The following is a 22,924-nucleotide window of genomic DNA, read 5'->3' on the forward strand; positions in this document are numbered from 1 at the left end:
TCTCTCCCTCTTCCTGGTGGGCTAGCTAGTCCACAGCAAAGCAGCTCACATGGGAAAGCAGTACAGTGAATATATTGAAATGTTGTTTTTTGTCCCATTAATATAGCGCTGTTAACAGTTTTTCACTTCTATAGCGGCATCTTGACATAGGCATCATGATGTTTGTCATGAGGCCAGAAGTCATTATCATAGTCAGACAAGAAATACATGAAAACACCTGATTTCTAATAATGTTATACACAACAGTTTCATTTTTTGTTTGTAGATTTGTTTTTAAGGAGGTAGGCACAATCTTTCATTTTTCTAATTTTTGGTAATGGTGAAAAAGACCAGACTGAAGGAGCCAAAGAAGCATAAAAAAGCAAGAGTACAGAACCAGATTTGTAGACACAGGGTCTATACGGTGGATGGAGTTCATCCCAGTGTACTGCACAATCGTGATTCTTCAGACTGTGCAGGTTTCATCCAATTATGTGCATTCTCCATCTGAGGAGTGATGCGTTCTGGAGAATATGAGAGTTTATTATCATTCCATAATGAGGAAGCTGGACAACTGATGGGCCCATTAAAGACACCGGAGAGAAGAAGTTTCCGGAAGACTTTGAAAGCAACAGTTGTTAAATTAAACATGGATGGTGTGGGCACCTTTTGCAGCCCCCACAAAGACTCTTGTCTGATTAGTCTTGTCATAACCAGGTAGGTGTGAGGAGGAGGAGAAAAAACATCTTTATGCAAGACTACAGTCTCACTGTGCAATCTCTATGAGAGGGCCTGAAGGAGATACAGTACAGTATGTGCTGAAGGGTCCCACCCTGCCTCCGCCCTCTCTTCCTGTCGGTTCCATTCCCCTCACTTCCTTTCATTCCCCATTAATCCATGATGGTGCCAACATTAGCAGATGACTTGTTAACTAAATTTCACATTTTGGCCGAGAGGGACGTGGGTGAAGCAGTGGTGTGTGAATTAATAAGAGGTAGAAAAGATTTAAGAGAATGTGGAATTTGAGTCCTTACCTGATGAAACCTAAGCTAATACGATGGAGGATCAGAGTCTGCATGAAAGAGGAAGAGGCTTTTTAACGAGGGTCGACAGAATCTTAAATAATGTTGAATTGATGATCTTAAAAGTAGTGTCAGTTATGCCAAACACATTTTTGATGGATTAAAGTACACCGTCCAACTCTTAATATAGAGTAATATCCCCCATCCGTTAACTGAAACACTTTGGGCATTGATCTGAGGTGGTTAAACAAACATCAGATAAACAAACATCTCACTGGGTGCTATATCAACTCTGGTACTAACTGAAACAGCATAAGCGTGCTGCTTCAAGATGTTTACTAGTTTACTAAACAAACTGGAAAAACCACAGAAGGACGTGATGACTGTGCAGACCACTTCACAGACATCACTGTCCTCGCACATTAATTGGATTCATTAACATAAGATCTAACACATGCAATCAGCCAAGTTACAGTTGGAGTGTTTGGGTATCTGTGCTGATCCTCACTAATTCATCCCTGACCTTATTCATAAACATCTTATTGCCTTTCAGCATTTTAATCAAGAAAGAAATTACAGCAGGAGAAAAAGGAGGCAAATGTGGGAGATCCTCAAGCACTCTGCTTAAAATGCATATCAGTGTTTCTTTCTGTATCTCAAGGTCCGACCTATTTCATGCTATTAGCCTTAAGCAGTCTCCATGATGGAAGCCCAGTGGTTCATTCTCCCAGATATTTTTCTCCTCTCCATGATGCCGTGTGAGCTTAAGAGCCACGCACATGAAAAGGTAAGTTCTAACCCCATGAATAATGCACATTGTTTGGTGGAGAATCTGAAATCAGATTCACATGACGCTCAATGACTCCAGGATAACTACCAGAACAATGAGAAGAAACGCAAAGACACCGAATACAATATTCACAAACAAACCTAATGTTGTGGGGGGGAAACCACAGTGGATACTATACCCTGACAGGCAAATCTAACTTATTTTGAATGCAGCCATACGTATTTGATCGTGTTCTGGTTTCTCGCATTAAAAACTAATCATATTAATGAAGAAGATACTAAATTATGGAGCAGCGGTTAAGTGAAGAGGCCCAGACCAGGGAGATGGTGGCTTTTTGCCAGAACAGGCAAAAGTCTTTCATGACAACACACATAAACCTCATTAGAACAGCTCTAAAAGATCCCTTCACCCCAAACTCAATTTCAAGCCAATTAAACTGATTTGTGCAATCAAACATGGAAGATAATGAGGACAAAACATTAATTCACTGGCAGTTAAAATTTTGTATGTGTGAGCAGGTTGCGCCCGTTTCTGTTTCTGCATAAAGAACCACTGTAAAACCATCAATATCCATGTTACAGGTGTCAACCTGATGAAGATTTCCATATTCCTACGATGGAAAAAATTCAAGTCAACAAGCAACTGTGGACATCACCTGAGCTACAATATAGTAAACACTGGGACAAAAATACACATGTAACTAACTAATAAAATGAAAAAGGGCGCTGCCTTTACACTGATATTGTGACCATACATATCCTGCATTTCCTCTGAGCATTGTGCATCCTCGGAATTGAACACTGGGGAAGTACAGGATGTGAAGTAAGGTCAGCAGCAGACCCCTAACTCAATGAGGTAGATATTTTTCCACTGTAATCTCATTAGGAAAAAAGAAACCATTTCAAGCGTCGTCATGTTTACATAGTGAGAGCCCTCAGAGGAGACACCTTGGATGATCCGACTAGAATCCTCCAGTTACACATATATACTAGGTATGAGCCATAGGTGTGTCAGTAAGCCAAGGCAGTGATTCAGCAATCACCAAGTACTTCAGTTAGTTGCACAACATTTGTGATGGCTGTGTGTTTTGTTGTGCCAGTGTCAGGATGCAGCTGCTTGTTGGAGAGGTTTGGCAGGAAATTTCAGCGGAACAAAGCCATCGTTACACCTTCTTTTACTGACGGAAAGTCTGAACCTGTCTCGACACCAGCACACCTATATTACAGGCAGTCATTCTGAATGTTACTAAACCTGTGTTTGTCCACTCCAAAGGCCTGAAGTGAAAAGGGTATACAGAACTAAATCTACACCCCAAAACCACATAATAAAGAAGTGTTTCAGAGAGTTTTAGTTGTGATAACAGCAACATTTTCTCATAAAAAATATGATGCTAAAAAGGTCCAGTGTGTAATATGGGGGTAAAACTGTGATATCTAACGTTCAGATTCTAGTTTGCAGCGCTCACCCACTCGCTCGCACTCACCCCTCCCATTGGCAAAGTGACGGTGGCCCCCGAGGACAAAAAAAAATTATTTCAGTAGTATAGAGCAATGACGTGAAGATCTAAACATGGTGCCGCAAGATGGCAACACACTCTAAAGTAACACCCTTGCTATATGTATATAAGAATTATAAGGCCACGAAAACCAAACAAATGTTATTCTATAGTGATTATACACTTACACAAATATATTCATGGGTAGTATATTCAGATTTTGCCAATAAACCTTCCAAATTCTTACACACGGAACCTTTAATTTGTAATGCTACTGGTAAAATAAATTTAGAAACAACAAAGAGAGGGAAACATTTGTCCAAAGTTTTAATCCTTCATTTTTCATTTTCTGATGGTATTTCTGGAGCTGTCTCATCACCGCCCACTATTCTTTTTGATGTTTTTCAGCTCTAAGCAGCTCCTCCACTGCTTACGTGTACTGCGTTGTGGGACAATAGCGCCCATCAACGGCCCTCTCAGAAATCATTAAATATGCATACTGACATTTCTGAGTACACTTAATTTTGTCACTTTTTCAATGTGACTGTACAGTACAACATTCTCCAAACCCTGTTTGAATTACTATGCAGAGTGGGCTAGTGATAGGGGGTGGGTTATTAGAAAAGTGATTGGATTCGACTGCAATGGTCCTGGAATTATAATTATATACTTCATATTTAGGACTCTCTGACGTTCAACAGAAGACGACCTTTGATGGGTCAGTGTGAGGTTGGGAATATTTACCTGCATGGAGTTTTGGCGACCGTTGTAGGGCTGCGCCTCACTGAAGAACTCCGTGTTGTGGTCCAGACGTCCATGGCCTCCGTACAGACGCTCATCTGAATCCAGCTTGATTTTGTATCTGAGGAAGATAGAAGTTAAGGCGCAATGGCAGTAGGAAACTCGATTAATAGATCTAAGACATAAGAAGCACAAGAGATGGTTTTATCTCTGGTGCTTTTGGTGTGCAGACTTGGTTAAGCAGTGCTCAGCTGGTCTAAACTCATTGAAATCCTCACATCCATCAGCATTCATCTGCTCCTCGCAGTGCTGCAAAGCAACATTGCAGAGCTCTAACAGACAAAGACAACGCTGTCTGAAATTAACATAAACACAAAAGCGATTCAGCCATGGCTCAACCATCCAGCCTGCCTGTCTAATTTATCTAATTCACTGCATAAATAATGAATGTGATCAAAAAAATGATCCAAATGAGTGACACCAGATACACACAAACGAAGTATCCGCTATTCCTCTAGGACACATCAATGTCAAAGTGAGAGCAAATCACTACAAATTAAGTACAAAACGGCACATAAATGACTTCCAGGGTTTTCATCCCACACAAGTCAGTATTCAGGTCATTAAATGTGTTTAAGCCTGTCACTGACCTAACAAACACCCTTTACACTTGTACATATGAACACTGAAATTTCAAGCACTCCTTTTAGGCGGCATTTGGGATATTCTGTATTATTATTAGCGCACATCCGGACTTTTTACTTTGACATTTAAGAGACTTTCTCAGTTGATCATTGTCAAAAACATCCTGATGAATCCACTGTGATTCAAAGCTGTAAAACAATAAGGCACGCCAGGGAGGGGTGTGGGACGATTCATCTCTGCGCTGAGACAGTTACATAGTTGAAAAAAAAAAAACAGAACCGCCTTTGATCATGAAGAGAAAAGATGCACATATTGTATTTGTGTGCATGGGTGGGGGAGGATGAGGAGTGAGGGAAAGGCCCCTTGCCATTACTTTTTCGTCTTCCTTTCTCTCTCCACTCTGCTTCTAAATATGGTTGCTTCCATAAGGTTCCCACAGTTTGATTAAATATGTGTCTTCTTTAAGTAGATGCTGTCATGGAAAGTCACTGAATTAAATATATATGTAAAATTATGCCACATGCTCCTTGGCAGGCTTCAACATATATTCCACTATTTTTTTCTTCAAAAGTGCAAGATCAAATTGATTACAAGATGAATAAATGCCCTTCAGCTGAGGGAAATACAGAACACTGTCTACTGTGATATCTAAATTATTGAGAAAGAGCTCTGAAGCAACAGTTTTTCAGGGGAGAAACTGCTCGACATTAGTATCCATCTTGTTGCTTGACAGAAAATAAAACAAAAAAAGGATGGATGTCGGAATCAGTTACAAGGCTGTTATTAATGTCAGAGGAAATATTTAAGACATTTTAAAAGGCAGATTTAGAATTAGAGAAAGTGCACTTTGACGAAGTATGTACATAAATATATATTTGTTTTTTTATCTGAAAGTTCCCTCCAGGCAAAATTTAGCCTTGCTAATGTCAGTCAGAAATGCTTAAACATATGTACTCTGATGTCCATGTATAATGTAAACACCCATAAACATCTGTGCAGTGCATTATTAACTCCTGTCTCTCAGGGACAGTGGGAAGGTGTGAGGAGTGGTACTGTAACAAACACCAGGAGAGAGGTGCAGACATGCAAACAGCCCCCTAATTGGCTGGCTGAATAATCACCTCATCTCCCCATAGGCGATCTTCTGGAGTGTGAGTGTGATCCTCAAACACTCCCTCGTTCTGCCCCAGAGCCGGGAAAATTCCGCTTTTGCTGCCTGCTTGTCTGCTTTGATAGTGATGATTAAAAAGAAGTGCTGCTCTGTGCATTGTTTCAGCTGAGGAGAGAGAGAGAGAGAGAGCCCCTCCTTCACACCTCCTCTGCTCTACTCGCCGCTACGCTAGTTTATTAACATAACAAACTCATTTTTCTGCAGAGGTTGTACAATAACTACCAGAAGAATATGCAAATATTCTCTCAAAGGTTGAAATGTTTTGGGAAATTGAGTATATGTGTGATTTCAAAGATTAAATCTCCTAATACAAACAATAAAAAAACATTTACATCAACTATAATGGTGCATGGAATATGTTTGTGAAGTCTGACTATTTCCCAGAGTGGATTGAGAGTGTTGGGAGCTACCACAGTGCTCCTTCACACCGCTTCCGGTCTTGCATGCGTATGTGAACTGTAGGTGTGCATGCCTGCCGGGCAGAGTGCACTGGAAATGATGCATAGTTACAGTAATTCACAGCAAAGTTCGCCTGCAATGAAGCGACAACCAGCACAAATTGGTAGTTGGAAGCTTTGAGTGATTACAGTAAGTTTTTGTTAGTGGCCACAGACGGCTGCAACCACAGCTTGCAATTCAGCTGTATTGTTAGCAATACTGCCTTTGTGAATAAAAGGGAAGCTTGAAGAACACAATCAATTTCATCCAATGTGCAATAGGAAAAGAAGGCAGCTTGATGATTAGAAGCATTGATGACCTGAAAAGAATCTGGCCATGACTGTGATTGCAGACTGAGCCACCATGTACGTAGTTTCTCCACCAGCTTGATTTTTTCCCTTCTCTTTTCCGTCTGGCTTTATGAAAGTAATAGCACCCTGGCATGGGTGAACAAGAGTTAAGATGTGCGTGCACATCTGAAGAATGTGGTATATTGCCTTGGACAGCATTCTAAATACCACATCTTCTCTTTTCAGAGTCGACTTTTCCCTGCTTTCTGCTCAGTTGGTGCAGGTTACATCAGAGCATAGGAAACATTTACGCCAAAGAGGAATGAGAGGTGGCGGCAGCCGACACACATAAACTGATGTAAATGGGGGCCCTTAAAGACTATTCATTTCAAAACAAAGGGATGCCCATCTCTTCATATGAAGAGCATGACACCTGCTGTACCAGGCTTAAGCTCAGCTGTTGTATTCCCTGTCGCTTTGTATGGTTGTAACAAATCCAAGAAGATCCCAGCAGGCTTTTGTCATACTGTTATGCAAAATGATGAACATCCTTTAAATTTTGTTGGGCGCAACTATGTTGTATTGTAAAACTTGCTGTCAAAAGTTTTTAAAAAAAAGGCTAATGACAGGTTTTATTGTCATCGTTTTGATTTGTAACTGTAGATTTGAATTTACCAAGCAAAATGTTTTTGACAATATGGTCTCTATCAATATTCAATCTGAAGATATTACATAAAGGGGTTTGTTTGCTGTAAATAAATATGTGATTGTGGTTTATTTTTCTAAAAGTCAATAAGTTCCAGAGTTTTAGGTGTGTTTAGCTGCAGAACTACCAAGTAGCTGCTTGATTTACCTGTTCATAATAGTGTGGTGTGTTATTGGAATGGGAGAAACTGAACTGTGCTGGCATATATGCAAGAACTCTTGTCATTATTTTTATCTGCAAATAAAGTAGAAGATACTTAGGCTAAACTGTTGGCTTGTGTACCACCTGTCTGATTATCTGACTGCTTGTTTTTCTTGCCTCCTCAGACTCCTTTGGTAATGTCAGCCTATTCCCAGATCTAAAGAATTAATTTATCGAATGCAATGTCACCATAATGAGAGGAATGACGGTACAAGCTACACAAATAAGAGCAAAGCTATAATAAACCAGATTTTTCCTTTAATGTCTGAAATAAAGTAGTTTGTCTATTTCTCTGCAGCATTTGAACATGACAAAATCTGGAATCACAGACTACGCCTGTGGATTGATGAGGATGTCTGTTTATGATATCTGGTAGAGTCGCAACCTAATGGGATCTCACGCAGAGAGAAGTAATGCAACTTTGTTTTTGCAATCCATCCTGACATATCTTACAGGAAGTAGATGCATGTTTTCCCTCATACGATTCATTCCAGATTATATCAGTGTAAATTTCTGTCACCTATGCACACCTATTCTAAATTCTAGTTAGTTAGTGTCACTGCTCCTGTAGGTGAATTATTCCAAACAACGTTCAAGGACTGAAGAATGATGACCTGACACAATCTCAACTGCCTATTGGCGCCGGGTGAATCAAAGACCAATCTGCAGACAGGTACAGCTTTCATGACGGGATTCAACTCAGATTTCAAATACTCCAAGCAGCCAGATAAAGCCCACTGCCTGAAGAATGTGTCCACCATGAGTCAGAGAGAAAAAAAAAAGAGAAAAAAAACAGTGATGGTTTGAGTGCCTGTCGAAAAGCTGACGTTGACTGCATTTTAATGGCCAACGTTTTCGGCAAGGTGCTTCACTACACTTTCTCTCTTGTTTCTCAGAGAGAGAGAGAGAGAGAGAGAGAGAAACACACACACACACACACACACACACACACACATTCAAAAGAGGACATTGAGAAGCAATAAAATGCTTGTCTAAAAATATGAAGAGGCCAAACAGTCACTGAGCATCCAGCTCTGGACTGGTGCTGAGGGATGATGACTATAGAGTTATTTATTTATTACAGAGTTAAGGCAGCAGACTTTCAATTTTACATAACAACCACGGCAGTTATTAAGCCGTAACACATCTGTGCAACAACAGCTGGGGATTATTTCTAGCATCACATCTCACATCAGCTACTTTTTCTCAGAATTCCCATGTATAATTAAGCAACGAATAGAGATTTAATATGCCGTTATGTGTGCTTTTTTTAGTTTGGCAATGAGAGAAAACACATGAAAACCCATCTAGACTTACATGTAGCCATACGACATGTGACACAGGACAAGTAAAGGTATCTTAATGGGTTTTTTCCGCCAGAGAGAGACCCTCTGATACAATACACTGCTTGCTATATTGCCTTATTGGATCAATTTTCAATGGTACACAGCATGGTCAGCAGCATACAGCTATTATTTCCAGATACCACAGTGGTATGGGGCTCCTCTGTGACATCCCTGACCCTAACACAGGTAGAAGAAAGTTTAAGTATATGACAGCTGAGTGTAATGAAAAAGCACTTTTGGACTCTTTGAGCTTGTCTTGTTTACCTCCTCTGCCTCTGAGTGGCACTTTCATCTGTCTTCCCCCCTAATTGGATCCTCTGCACACATTCCCATCGGAGGATCTGCATCTCCTCATACACACGGCGCATTTACCTTCCTCACACACACGGCACATTTGCCTTTATGTGTTTACTGCCTCTCTGTATAATGACAGCCAGAGCTTTGCCCTCACATTTATTTGCATTTCCTCTCAACCCACCCAATGTCTGAGGCCTCTCCTTAAACATCAAAAGGAGCACCAGGAGGAAAAGATGTGGTTCCATCTAAATGAAAATAAACCCTCAAAAATGGTGTTACAGACGCTGTGCAGCAAGGCTATTAGTGCTGTGCCCGAGATTTACCCCATCAAGGCAGAGCTGGAAACACGAGGCAGAACGCATAATAATTGCACATCAAACAAGTTCACAATTAAGACACGATATTAAGACAACGGGAGATACTCCTGTTATCTTCTTAATCATCATATAAACTTGATTATTGCTCTGTCAAACTATTCACATTTAATAACTTGTTTTACAATTTTTGTCTTCGTACTTTTAGAAGCTGATTAACACAAGCATACGGTTCGACATATTTTTTGTGCATTGTTTGTTTTATCCACTGTAATAATCATGCTACCCATCCATCAGTGATTTATAGCCTTAACATTTATGGAACTATAATTACCAGATAATGTCATAGCCAATGAGAGAAATGATTCGCTATTTAATATGATATATTGCTGTTTCATATAATGACATTGTCAGTCTGATATTATAATGATTTTATCATTTAGGATATTTCATTACATTTTGACACAGTTTATTATTTCATCATAATTAGGAAAAACAACGTGTTCATCTAAATGGAATGCAGAAATCAAAGGAACAACTGCTGTTTAACAGCCTCATTGTCAGCCAATCGAATCACCATAATTTGAGACCGAGTTGCTCATGTGTAGTGGTTTGAACTGCTGGCGTCCTGAGAGAACTAACAAACTCTGTCAGCGTTTCAACTCTCCATCACAATATTTAAGTCATAGCTGAAGAAGCAACACAGCTTCGTATCCATCCGGGAAACTGCTGGCGTGAGCTACAGTGGGCCCCAGAAGAGAGTGATGTCCGTTATAATAAATACAAATCTGTCAGATTTCTGTCCCCCTTCACATCCTTGATCATTAAGCCTGCTGTAATCACAACTGTGGGACTCATTAAATTCCTCTGCGCTGCTCACTGGGAAGACAGACAGCCAATGCTGCTAAAGAGAGCGCTTTCTGAATCACTGGGCTCTGCTATTATTTCTCTCTAATAGCATAACAACACTACTATAAACAACTGAGTCATATTCCTCTCAACAGCGACTGCCAGAATTATATCACAAAAGTATTAGCCTAGGAGAGAACACGACCAGTAAAATTGTGGGTATTTACAATTCCACAATAAGTAAAACAAGTCTGGCGAGGTGTTTAGATCCTGGTCCACTTTTAAGGCCAGAGAAGTTTCTTCTCACAGGCGATTTTAAGTCCCGACAAACAATTGATTGATTCATTTTGATCCATGTCCTACCTTCAATCTGAAACCAGCAACATTTTTGTAGTGAACATGGCTGAACTACGTGGCTGCTGAGAGTCACAGAGCACTTTTAAAATACAGCATTGTGAACTGGAAATCAGTTGCTTACTCTCCTTGATGGCACACAGGGAAGACCTGCTTGTACTGAATTATGTAAGACAGTCCTAAAATATACTGTTACTTCAGTCAAACACACATTGGCTGTGTCATAACAGTGGGGCTTTTCTGGAAAGCTCACAAACACAAATTCTGGCAAAAAAAAAAGGTTAAAGGCAAATCCTGTAGAAAGTGGTGTATTGTCCTTACAGGGTAAACCCTTAATATATTGCTGCCTCTATCAAGTACTGTCTGTGTAGTCAGAGCCTGATATAGCTTGCTCCTCTGTGCCATAGAGCACCACTGTTGTCCAGAAGCTATTAAAATCACAACTGTGAACCACACTGTTCCACCATGTGACATGTTCCTTCATTATCGTGAACACACATTCTAGTTTATTTTGAGTCATTCCCAATACACCATGTTACTACGATCCTGTTACTCATTAACACTCTAGATAACACAGTGTTAAACAGTCCCCATCAAACATCTCCAAGCAATATGTGGTCCTGTTTGAGTGAGCACTGATAATATCTACAGCACCCAGGTGATTTAAGGAATTATTACCTTTTTATTCAATCGAGACTATATCTGACTGTATTTGATGTGTGTTAGAGGTGTGTTTTAGATGTTTGATGTGTGTGTATCAAGATTTATGTCTTTAAGTCTACACTTACAGTATAAACTCTTCTAATCTTATCGACCACTCAAAGTCTTTGAAAATGAAAACCACATTAAGCCATTCATACCAGACCTTCTCCTACAAATGTGCTTCTCTATAGCATACACCCACTCACACACACACTGCTGATGCAGGGCAATTGGAGGTTCAGTATCTTTACTTGATAATGCAGACAGGGGGAGCCAGGAATGCATGGGAACATGAGTACTGACTACTGAGCAATAAACTAATGCACTGACGGTTTTGAGCTTTCCTTAGGGCTTGTTGAAAATAATAAACATACTGAATATCGCTAGGCTTATCCTTTTATATCCATGCAGCCACACAAACAGCTTTGTGATGCATTTTCCGGTACTAGTGCAACTGAAGTGATGGGACATGTGGTCACTTGTTTTAGAGAATCCTGTGGTGGAGTGTTGGAAAAAATAGAAATTTGGACATGCAGATGAAAAGTTACAGTTTACTGAGAATTAATATTAGCTATTCACCATTAAAGACAACATTATTCCTGTTCTAAATAGTTGTTGACCTGCTGTATCTCAATCATGCTTTTTTCCCCCTACTCTCTGTGAGCTTTAAAAGTGTCAGTGTGCACATGAATCATGCAGCTCCCATCCTGACTCCCTTCCACCCTTTCAGACGTTTACCGTCTTGGTTAAAATATCCTCAGTTAGTGATTTTATCAAGCTCATAAAGATTAAGTAACAAACAAAGACATCATTACTCTGAGAGGCAGTGCGAGTGTGCAGTGTGGCGTGACAGAGGAAGGCTAATGTCTGAAGATGTAGAGGAAACAAGCTGCAGCATGACAGCTGAAGGCTGAAAGGATACTTTCCTGGAACTTCTACAGCCACTCTGTAGCTCTGGAAGCTCTTACTGGGGTGGAAGTTGAAGATAAAGAGCACATGTGCCCTGTCAAACACAATGACCTTGTCCTCTTCATGCTGGGCAGTGATAAAGGCCTGGAGGGGGGAAAGGGAGAGAAAAGAAAAGCTAATAAAACAGTTCTTCATGAATAGTCATTACCTTTCTCATCTTGGATTTAGAGAGTTATAATGGGGCACATTATATCAGTGGACTTCACATTTCCAAAATAGACTGAGTAACATCAAATTTCAGGTGGCACTCATCAGCAGAAAGCAGCGGCCCAGGGTAGTGCAAGGTGCACACTGTCAGCTTTAGACAGCTGCACATGATAAAGCCGCCACTCTCCTGTGGAGCGAGCTACTGTTAAGGTGTCATTAGCAGAGATTATCAATGTCACCCAACCCCCTATTTTTAGTGCCTTGTTCCCCAAGCCAATTTCAGGGCAGCATATTCACGGCTGAATGAGAAGATAAGCACCCCTGCAACAGGACCGGCAGAGAGGACGGAGGTTAAGGAATGAACTGACAGTCCAGAGTCTTTTACCAAGTCCTTTTTTTATGCAAGAAGTCTGCAAATTTGGAGCGATGTCAAGCTCCTTTGGGTGGCAGCGAGTGTTTCAGCATTAAAAAACAAATACAACCTGCATCCATTAAGTTGGGACCCAATAAACATATACAGTAAATGTGCTTGTTTTCTTGAAAATAAATAAATAAATGTAAATGCAATCAACAGACCTGGCGGTAATCATAAAATCTGATTATATTTAGAATCTGTTGATGCTTGTTGGAAAAAGCCAAATAATTATGTAATAACTTTCCAATGTGCACCAAGACAAACACGCTCGCCTGATGTGCACCGCCTTCCAGTTTGACTCAAGGTCTAAGAGTCTGTCAAGTTTCTGTTTCTATCACTGCCTGCAGCACCAGGGTGAACCGAAGCAACAGCTCTGGGTAATGAGAGATGGGCTAAATCCCCACAGTACCCACCCATTTGTGACCTAAACACTCTGAATGAAAATAGTTTGGCGAAACCACTGTTCTTATTCAATATTTTCCTTGAACTTCAACCTTCAACATTTTATGTTTCCTGGGAGATAGGAGGCATCAAAAATATATTTTGAAGATGTGAACCACTACTGGATGGTGGAGGTCAAAAATAATTTCTTGACTTTTTCCCTTAGATTAGATTTTCTTAGACAGCACTGTGTGACCAAATCATAGCCTAATGCACAAAGGGCTGAAGTCACAGAGGGTGATGCCTCTATTGATCTCAATGTTCGAAAATCTTTATCACAAAACTCAAATCTGTTGTGTCACAAGCCAAACTGGAAACGATCATCCACGCCTTTGTGTCATCACGCCTCAACTTTTGTTATTCTCTTTTTCTGTGTCTTAGTAAAACCTCTGTAGATCGTCTTCAACCAGGCTGTTAACCAAATCAACCAAAACCTGTCACATCACTCCTGTCCCGGCCTCCCTACACTGGCTTCCTGGTAACCGGATCCTGTTTAAAATTCTTGTTTTGACTTATAGAGCCCTTCACGGTCAGACACCTGAGTACCTCTGAACTGCTGGTAGATGCTCCTTGTACGACACTCAGGTCTGGTGATCAGATCCTCGCACCAGGCTCAGAACTAGAGGCGACTGAGCCTTCGAGTCTGCTGCACCTAGTCTGTGGAATGCTCTCCCACAGAATTTGACTGCTGTTTTATTTTTGTGTCATTGTATGTATGTATTCATTGTTCTGTATTTTAATCCTGTAAAGCACATTGTGAGTTTTCTCTGTGAGAAGTGCTATACAAATAAATGTTACTAACTTACTAAATGTTAGAATTCACTGACTGCTTTCACTAAAATAGATTGATCATGTATAAAGTGAGATTTGCAGAAATTGTCAAGGCTGAAGGCTCTATATTATTGTTGGGAAAGTAAAGTCAAAAGGAGCTGTCCCAGCAGTCCCACCTGGACCCACCACACAGCCTTCATTCATAAAACCACAAATCTATCTCTTATTGATCAACACCTCAGATAAAGCCCTGTAAAAGTGTAAGATATGGGGCAATTACGTAAAAAACAATAATAGCACCTGGGCAAAGTAGAATCCAGACTACATGGAATGCTACAGTTTGCTTGCTACTGTGTACTGATTTATTTCCATTTCATCACAGTGGAAGACCTGCGGTGATGCTATCTCTGTACGAAGAGGAGCCTCAGTTCATGTCCAGAGTTTGGTCTTTTGAAGCTCACAGCTGTACATCTTCAAAGGAGGTGGGCACAAATCACACTTTTAAGCAAAGTCTGCTCAGTTCACTTATACCTGGGACAACGGAGGGAGCAGCCGACAGATCGTCTCCTGCTTCTCATTTTAACTACGGAATGCCCTTGGATCTTCCCACCACAGTGAAATATTGAACTGAGCTATGGAATATTCCCACTCAGCGCGATTACCTTGGCAATGTCATTGATAAGCTGTACAGAGGATTCAGACTCATCTGGTTATTACGGCTGAATCTCTGAGCAGTTATTGGCGTTATCTGTGAGTAATGTTCTACAAAGTCTTCTTGTGATGTTGTATCAATCCCTGAATAATTTTCTCTTTTCTTTTTTCTTTTTTTTTGTGGCAGCTGCTTCCGAGGACGTAGAACGCAGGCACATGGAAAGCTATAGAAGCCAATGGAACTGCCTTATATTACATGTTGCTTCACTTACTTAAGGTTTACATTATTACATTTGAAGAATCAAAGAAAAAGAAATCCCTTTTTGTACAATCACATGAAAACTACTTTTAGTGATCTCAACATAAGCACATTTTTAAACACTGACAACAATCAGTCTAAACCTTTGTGATGATCACAGAATAAATATTTGGCAGCTTAATATTAGGACAGACAGACTCATTCATGGTTTGTGATCAAAAATGAAATCTGTTATTCTATGATCACAGCAAAAGAAAACATGAGATCTAATTACACACGCATCATCTGTAGCCTTATTAAAGGGATAGTTCAACATTTTGGTAAATTGGCCCATTGCCATAATCGCTATAGTCATAGCAGTAGGTTCGTTACCTTTAATTGTCGGTGTAAGCTATTTTTAGAACGGAGGAGCGGAGCGGCGAGCTGCTCAGGGCTATGCTACGGAGGCTAAGGGAATTTCTTGGTTTTCCTCATCAAACTCATCAAATACACAACCTAACAACTCCAAAAGGCTGTCGTGGACAAGTTGTGAGCTGCACAATCACCACGCTATGAGATAACAACGGAACGTTATGAGACAGAGCTGTTTTAGAGGTAAATTCATGCAAAACCGCTGATGCGCGTTGCGTTCAGGGACAGTTTTTCAGCAAGCAGACTCTGTATTTACCCTGTATTTACCTCGAAAACGGCTCCGTTTCGTAATGTTCCATTATTATCTCATAGCGTGGTGAATGTGCAGGTCACAACTTGTCCACGAAAGCGTTTTGGAGTTTTGGGATTTTGTATTTGATGAGTTTGATGAGGGAAACCAAGAAATCCCATTAGCCTCCGTAGCGTAGCTCTGAGCAGCTCGCCGCTCCGCTCCTCCGTTCTAAAAATAGCTTACACCGACAAATAAAGGTAACGAACCTACTGCTATGACTATAGCGATTATGGCAATGGGCCAATTTGCCAAAATGTTGAACTATCCCTTTAAGAGGTATTGTAGCTTCTGCCCTAATTTGATGTTGTGTTCAAGAACACTTCAGCTGGGTAAACTATTGTCATTGGGGGTATTTGAAATAAAGCCCAATATTCAGACATGACTCTGGTGATGAATGGTCCTCCTGCTCTCTGCACATTACAGCTGCCCAGAGCTTTACACATAATTTAACTTTGCGTAAATGACAACCTTTAGATTGCCATTATAGCATCGTATAGTATAATTTAACTACTGATTCAAGGTTGTAAATCAAATACAGAAGATGATTAAATGATATCTTTAGTATACATCGCAGACCTGTCATCTACTGTATGGTTCCACATAAAAAGCCATTTGAACAGCCAAGAAAAACAGCACCCACTGTGTGTAGTGGGTCAGCACCGGTGCCAAATGTATGCATCTTCCCTGCCAATAGCATCCTTTGGGATCAGCATTGCCTCCAATCCCCCCAAAAGAGAACAGAGACAGCAGCCAGGCTCTGCCTCTCCTTTGCTTTACCTTCAAAGCTCTGTTTGATCCAGTTGTAAAAGGTGTAAGAGGCTCCAGTAAGTCAGAGCATACGTCTGATTGATAGACCAATATGCAGAAATTATCCCTGTGAACCAGACATGTCTCTAATTATGCTCTGATACATTTCCTCCTCTGCCGCATTTGTCTGCCGTTTGCTGAGGAGCAGCACGCAGGTGAGAGCGCGAGGCAGCAAGGTGAAGTTGTTCTAATCAGAGGACTGATTCCTGGGGATGTGAGGGAGGATATTCTTGAATCAATTACACCGACTTATTCCTAATCCCTGTCAATTTAACCACACTCTCCATTTGCATTATCCTATTACTTTGGTACTAACTCCTAAAAAAACACACATTTTCTTTCTCCCAGTAGCAGGCAACGAGAGAAGCTACAGGAGGACAGTGAAATCTATTAATGTTCACCTTGACAGCAGCTACAGAAACAAGGCATTTCCAAAATGAACTCTCTTTATGGTGCATTTATCTGCTGGCTGGGTTCAGCATTAAAATACCTACACTGTGCTTCTGAATACATTTACTCCTAAATAAAAAAAAATTGTATGTGAGTGAAATCACCTATGAACAATCAGCTGGAAATAATTAAATACTCTGTATGTGACCTATCTTTCAAATGATTTTTTCACTAAGACTGTCTGCACAGAGCCTACTGTAAAGTAAGTATGTTATGTCCTTACAGGTGGGGCAGCCAGCCAGCCGTACTTGTCCTCGGTACGGTTCATGTCCCGGTCAAAAGCGTAGAGCTGACGGTAGCGGAGGTGTTCCATATCCACCAGGTTGAACTGCCGGCGGGCGTAGTGGTAACTCTGATTGTTCCCCACTCTGGGGAAATCCAGCCACTCAGGATGGCCAAACTCATTCCCTGCAACACAGACAGCGTTATTAAAGAATGTACATTATAAAAGGAGAGGCACACAGTGTCTGTGAATTAGCATAGTCTCCCGTGCCGCGCTATATCGGGTTATTTTCGGGTATCGTGCAATTTTTAATACGACAAGAAATGGGGGAGATCAAAGAGACCGGAGTTAGTGACAGTCAGCAGCCTCTTTATAACCCTAGCCGAGGTTAGTACTTTCCATATTAAAACACAATCACAAAGCTCTTGCAACATTTTCACCTACAGTGTGCAAACCCTCCTGTCACAGAGGAACCCGTCGTTTCATGAGTAAAACTTTAAAAAGGAGAAACGAACACAAGTAAAAACACTGCAAATAAATCCAGTAACTTTTATCCGAGTTTGGCTTTTTCAACAAATATATACCAACAAAAAGAGGATATATTTTATTTTTTTTCCCATGAAAGAGAGAAAACCTCAAGTCAATGCTGGAAACTAGGAGAAACTGCGAAGGAGTGTGTAAGAGTGACAACAAAAAGAGGGAATGCAAGAGAGTTCTCTTTATCAACTTGTTGATCAAATCACTTGTAAGGTGGTACAATAATTCAAAAATTCAGATTATGTTTTGATACAACTGTCACATCACTTTTAGTGCAACTGTACCTCAGAAGACAGTTGATTTTCTCTAATGTAAACCTCTGACGGTTCCATTGATACAAACAGAGTTACACAGCTCAGGCTGAATGCAGCGAAGTGCGGGAGAGTGGAGGAAACAACAGTCCTGTTGCTACGATGCTGTCATGCCAGGAGATGAGATAATGAATCCCTCATTGGATGTCACGACAACATCATAAAACAACAGCCAGGATAATTGAATTCCCAGTAGAGGAAGAAATACACAGACAAGAGACAGAGGGAGATGCATGGCAACAGAATAGAGTTGTTTACTTGGTGCAAAAGCTCCTACATCCTTAAAAGAACAAAAAAAACTCAGAGTGATGGGATGAAGTGGAATGGACAGAGAGTGACAGCAGATTCTAATGAAATACATTATGTAGGTGTTAAAGGAGTACCCAACAATAAGGCACCGACTGCCAGCAGAACAAGCCCACTGCAGCATTTGCAGAGGAATTAGGGCAGGAAAGACATGCAGAGAGAGACGGGGTGGGGGGAGAGTGAGAGTGAGAGAGAGAGACTTTTCTTGTGACATCTGCATGAATAACAAGCCTCCCACACAGCTGAACTTGAAATGTAAAGGAGAGAATTACACCTCGAACTTGCAACACAGGCGGACTTTCTTCCCTGCACTCCACCAGGAGGAATCTGTACACTACACCACAAACATTAGGTGTGCATCTGTAATTCTTGCATTAATATTTCATGTGCAATTAATCTAACCAAGGACAATTTCAGGCAGTTCATATGCTGTATTTAGTTGCAGAAAATGTCCAACATTGTATATTGCATTGGCATGACATTAAGTCCTTGTGCCAAAACAAGTCAAAGTTGGTTTAACAGGTTATTCTTAACTATACGTGAGCTCTTCCACTTTTCCAATCACAGATTTATTTCATCATCATATCATATGTAAGTTCACAATATATGAGGCTGCAAGTAGGTAATTTAAGCATCTGAAACACTGGGATAATTAATGAGAACAACAAATCTTGTGTCTGTGTTAGCAACAGGCAATCATATACACACATCTGAAATACTGAAGTGTTCTGTTATGACAGTGCCACAGCGTGGGTCAGAGAGTCAACAAAATCAATAGAGTTCTTCCTAATTGGAACATTAGTTTTTGTTTTTGAGATGTGTTGACCATTAAATTTTTGGCACTTTATTGTTGTGCTGGAGGCAGGGTCAAAGATCACCGCAATTGTTAGGTTTCTTACTCGTGGGAGTGTGAATCAACATTTTCCACACCAAAGTGGCTGTTAATTGTCAGCATGATGGTCTCACATCACGACCATCGAGCATGTAAGTTCTTTTAAATACCCTCCAGCTCACCTGGTAGCCTGGTGATCCCCTCTCTTTCTTACCTAAGTTTACTGACCCTCCCTTACAGTCCCCATCATGATAAAGTCAAATAATCTGCCATAAAAATAAGAAATAAGAAAAAAATAAGAACTTTCTTTTGTTTTGTTTTGTTTTTGAATGCCATCGGCAAATCAAGATCTGCAGCCAATCAATCGGGGCATCGCTAAAATATAGCATAGGGTGCATCATATATAACTGATGCTTTGGATCTATATGGTGAGATCATTTTGATCCAGTTTTATTGCATAAGATCGTACTGAAGTTCTGCTTCATCCTCCATCCCTAGAAATAGCCACTCTGCATTTTTACAGACTGAAAATTGCCTGCTCTGCGTGTGCTCAGCAAGTCAGAATGAGTTTATCCAACCCCACTGGAGCTTGGTTAAGGGCAGCAATGACGCTACTTTTCATCTAGTTTTCTTCCCTGCTCTCTGGGTTCACTCACCAGTGTCGCCTCAGTGCTGAGAATGCTGCAATAGGGATCAACCGCCAGCCAGAGTGCATGGATCACAAGGCTTTGTCGTCAAATGACAAGAGGACAGCAATATTATAACTGCTATTTCACATATTCACCATGGATGAAGTGAAGACGGAGTGAGGGACACTGCAGTGTAATGTAGCCCTCTGCCCCTTTGCAGACCATTGCTGCTGTGTCTTTCCCTGAGAGATGAAGACAACTACACACCTCTCGGCAGGACTGAAGACAATGTCTTCTTGTCCCTCTCACACTGGTGTATTGGTGAATCAGGTGAGTAAGCCCATCAGCAGTAAACTTCACCCTTCTGGCCCTCCTGAGTTTTTCTAAAGGGCACCTCCGTATCAGTTTTCATCCCCTCAGTGCCTAAAAAAATCTAGTTTAAATCTAGTGTGTGAAGGCGTCATGGTAGGAGCCTCTTAAAGGTTAAAGCTCCCATTTTTGACAGAAGTGTTTTTTTGTTGTTGTTTTTTTTTACTTGCATCCTCCCCAGCAGGGCAAATGAGCAATTTCACCACGGATGTTTTGGCCGCTGTGGGCTGTGTCGCTGCCCCAGGCACAGGTAGCAGATGACATATCTGGTAGGCATGACTGCCCTCAAGCAAAAAAGACAATGAAGTTCTCATGAGCGCTCCACCGCCACTAGGGGAACTGTCATAAGTGTCAATCTTCTGAATCTCTCCATCTACACACCCTTGAGGGGGTGGGAAAGAAAAACACATTTCAAGCACCATCCTGAGCTGTCCAAATCATCCTCCCCCTCTGCTTCACATCCACAAATTGTTTTATTATTTATATGTATTGAACTAAAAACCTTGTTCTGGACAATACAGTGTAATGATGGATCTAAGCTAGCCCTGGACAATCGCCTCTTTGAACCCCAAACTCAGAAATGTGGAGATGAGTCAGGTGTCAGCATGGACAAGCTGCAGGCCAGTGGTGCAACAGGCAGTGAGGCCAGGAACACAGAGTGTGAACATGTTGATTTTTATTCTGGTGCAAATATTAACAGGTCTGTCTGGACACACTGTCAGCGTAAAACGCAGCTGTGTCACCGGATCTCTCGACAATTTTCCATATGTGTTGCAAATGTGTCCCAATGAGGGAAAAGAAAAAGCACCTTCGATTGGAGACGGTGGCATCTTAGCAACATATTCTCTCTACAATAAATAAGACATTTATTTATAATGATAAGAAAGAATACAACATTCCAGTAAATGGCAAAATCTATGTAGAGATAAAGAGCTGCAGCAGCAACAGGGACAAAGTCAGCTGCCACAATCAAGCAATACAGGTTGTGTGTTCCCATTATAATACTTATTGTGTGAGAGATTAAAATATTGATGCTTGCTACATGTTAATGACCTCTATAATTTGGCCAGAGCAGACGCGCCCCTCCCAGAAAATCACAGTGAATCAACATTATACTTTACGTGAAGGTGGCTGATAATTGCAAACATAAGATGGTAACATATGATGGTCACACAGAGGTGAAGTTTTTTTTGTTTTTTTGTTTAATGCCAACAGCCAATCATGATCTGCAGCCCATCAATCGGGGCATTTACTGTGAAAGGCTCTACAGGCTCCCCTCTGAATGTAAAATTCATGAAGATGACAAGTAACAATTTAATTAAGACTCCTGTTAATGATACAACGAAGTGTTGAAGGGATAAGTCTCAGAAATGAGTTAGCACTTTGGCACTTCCAGAGCCCTCATTCTGAAGTTTGTGGGTTCTTTTGAGTGGATTTATGGTTACATGCCTTCAAAAAAGGTCTGTGCTTAACACTTTCTTAAGATATTTTCACATTTTATTATATAACAAAAAATACGTCTGCAAGTACCTTAGTCATGATTTCGTCAAGCTTGCATGTCTTCTACAAAAGGCTGGTGTCTAACAAGTGGCTGAATGAGACTACAGAGGTTGTCAAGGACGTTAGATGTCATCACAAAGCAGTCCGTGTTGACAGCCTTGTTGTGTTTATACTCTTGCTTTTGCAACCTTTTGGCTTAAAGCAACTCTTACCTTTCTGGTGTATCACACAGCAGAAAAAATTTAACATCAACAACTCCCCCTCTCAACCACCTTTTTCTTCTTGCCTTACCTCCACGCGCCCCTTCTGCGTGTGTTGGCAAGGTAACGGTAAACAGAAGAGGAAAGCGAGAGAACGAGGCAATGATGCCATGAATCTGGCATGGTTACTGTACAACCAACACAGTCAAACACAAACCCTGGAGTTTTAAAACTTTAACAGGGTCAGTGATGAGTTTTATAGTGTTCGATAAGAATGTTAACTGGAAACTCAACAGGCTGGGCTGGCCTGACCAACTTGGTTCTGGGCGAAAATATATATAAATGACTGTTTTTTTGGCTGACCACCATGAAGTATTACTGGAGTGGACAATAATCACACCAGCGAGTAGAGTAGACTGAGGTTTACTAGCCCATGTTTGAACTGAACAGTGCACACTTCAACGGTACAGCCGTACACATGACAACACAACACCGTCCAGAAACTCTGCAACCGTTTTTAGCTCAGGAAGAAACAGCATCAGTCACAATCCTTTGGACTGAATGTAATGACTGGTCAGACTTTTCGCAGAACCATATAATATGAGCACAGAATAATGACGAGACATTTTAGTGTGCCATCAGCTTATTAATAGCATTTTAACTTAAACAAAGAAAAGTGTAAAATTTCTAGAAAGGTAAGTGTTGCTCTAATAAGACAAAGGACTTTGGTAGAAGAGGTAAGCATTAAATCAAACTTTAGTTGTTTAGTAGGGTTGCACTCATCTGTGGTGCAGTTCAATTTAAGCCTATTAGCTTTTAACTCCTTGTAAATGTATTTCAAAAATCGTATAAGTTCTACAGTACTAAACTCTGCTCCCTCATGATACAAGTACCCAATAAGGTACATTTATGCACATTGTAAAGAATGGGCCTGAGTGTGATAGGATGGCTCCACATGTTAACACAGAACTAGAGATACAACGGAAAACATACTGTGTACATTCTCAACCCACTTTAAAAGGCACCTAAGGAGCAAAGGATTGTGCTGAATGAAAGATGAATGA

At 40.8% G+C, this 22,924-nt stretch overlaps 1 protein-coding gene across 1 annotated transcript in view; it reads right to left on the minus strand.

Annotated features, from left to right (window-relative positions):
* gbe1b (glucan (1,4-alpha-), branching enzyme 1b) overlaps positions 1–22,924 on the minus strand; it is a 98,169-nt gene that overhangs the window by 14,445 nt on the left and 60,800 nt on the right. Inside the window, exons 13-15 of the mRNA XM_085795949.1 lie at positions 17,177–17,361; positions 12,263–12,393; positions 4,031–4,148 (exon numbers count right to left, since the gene is read on the minus strand). Coding sequence (XP_085652075.1) covers positions 4,031–4,148; positions 12,263–12,393; positions 17,177–17,361 — 434 coding nt within the window. The remainder of the gene's footprint in view (positions 1–4,030; positions 4,149–12,262; positions 12,394–17,176; positions 17,362–22,924) is intronic.

This window comes from Trachurus japonicus, chromosome 13 (assembly GCF_045865225.1).
Source record: "Trachurus japonicus isolate A0001 chromosome 13, Traja_1.0".
NCBI classification, from domain to species: Eukaryota; Metazoa; Chordata; class Actinopteri; order Carangiformes; family Carangidae; genus Trachurus; species Trachurus japonicus.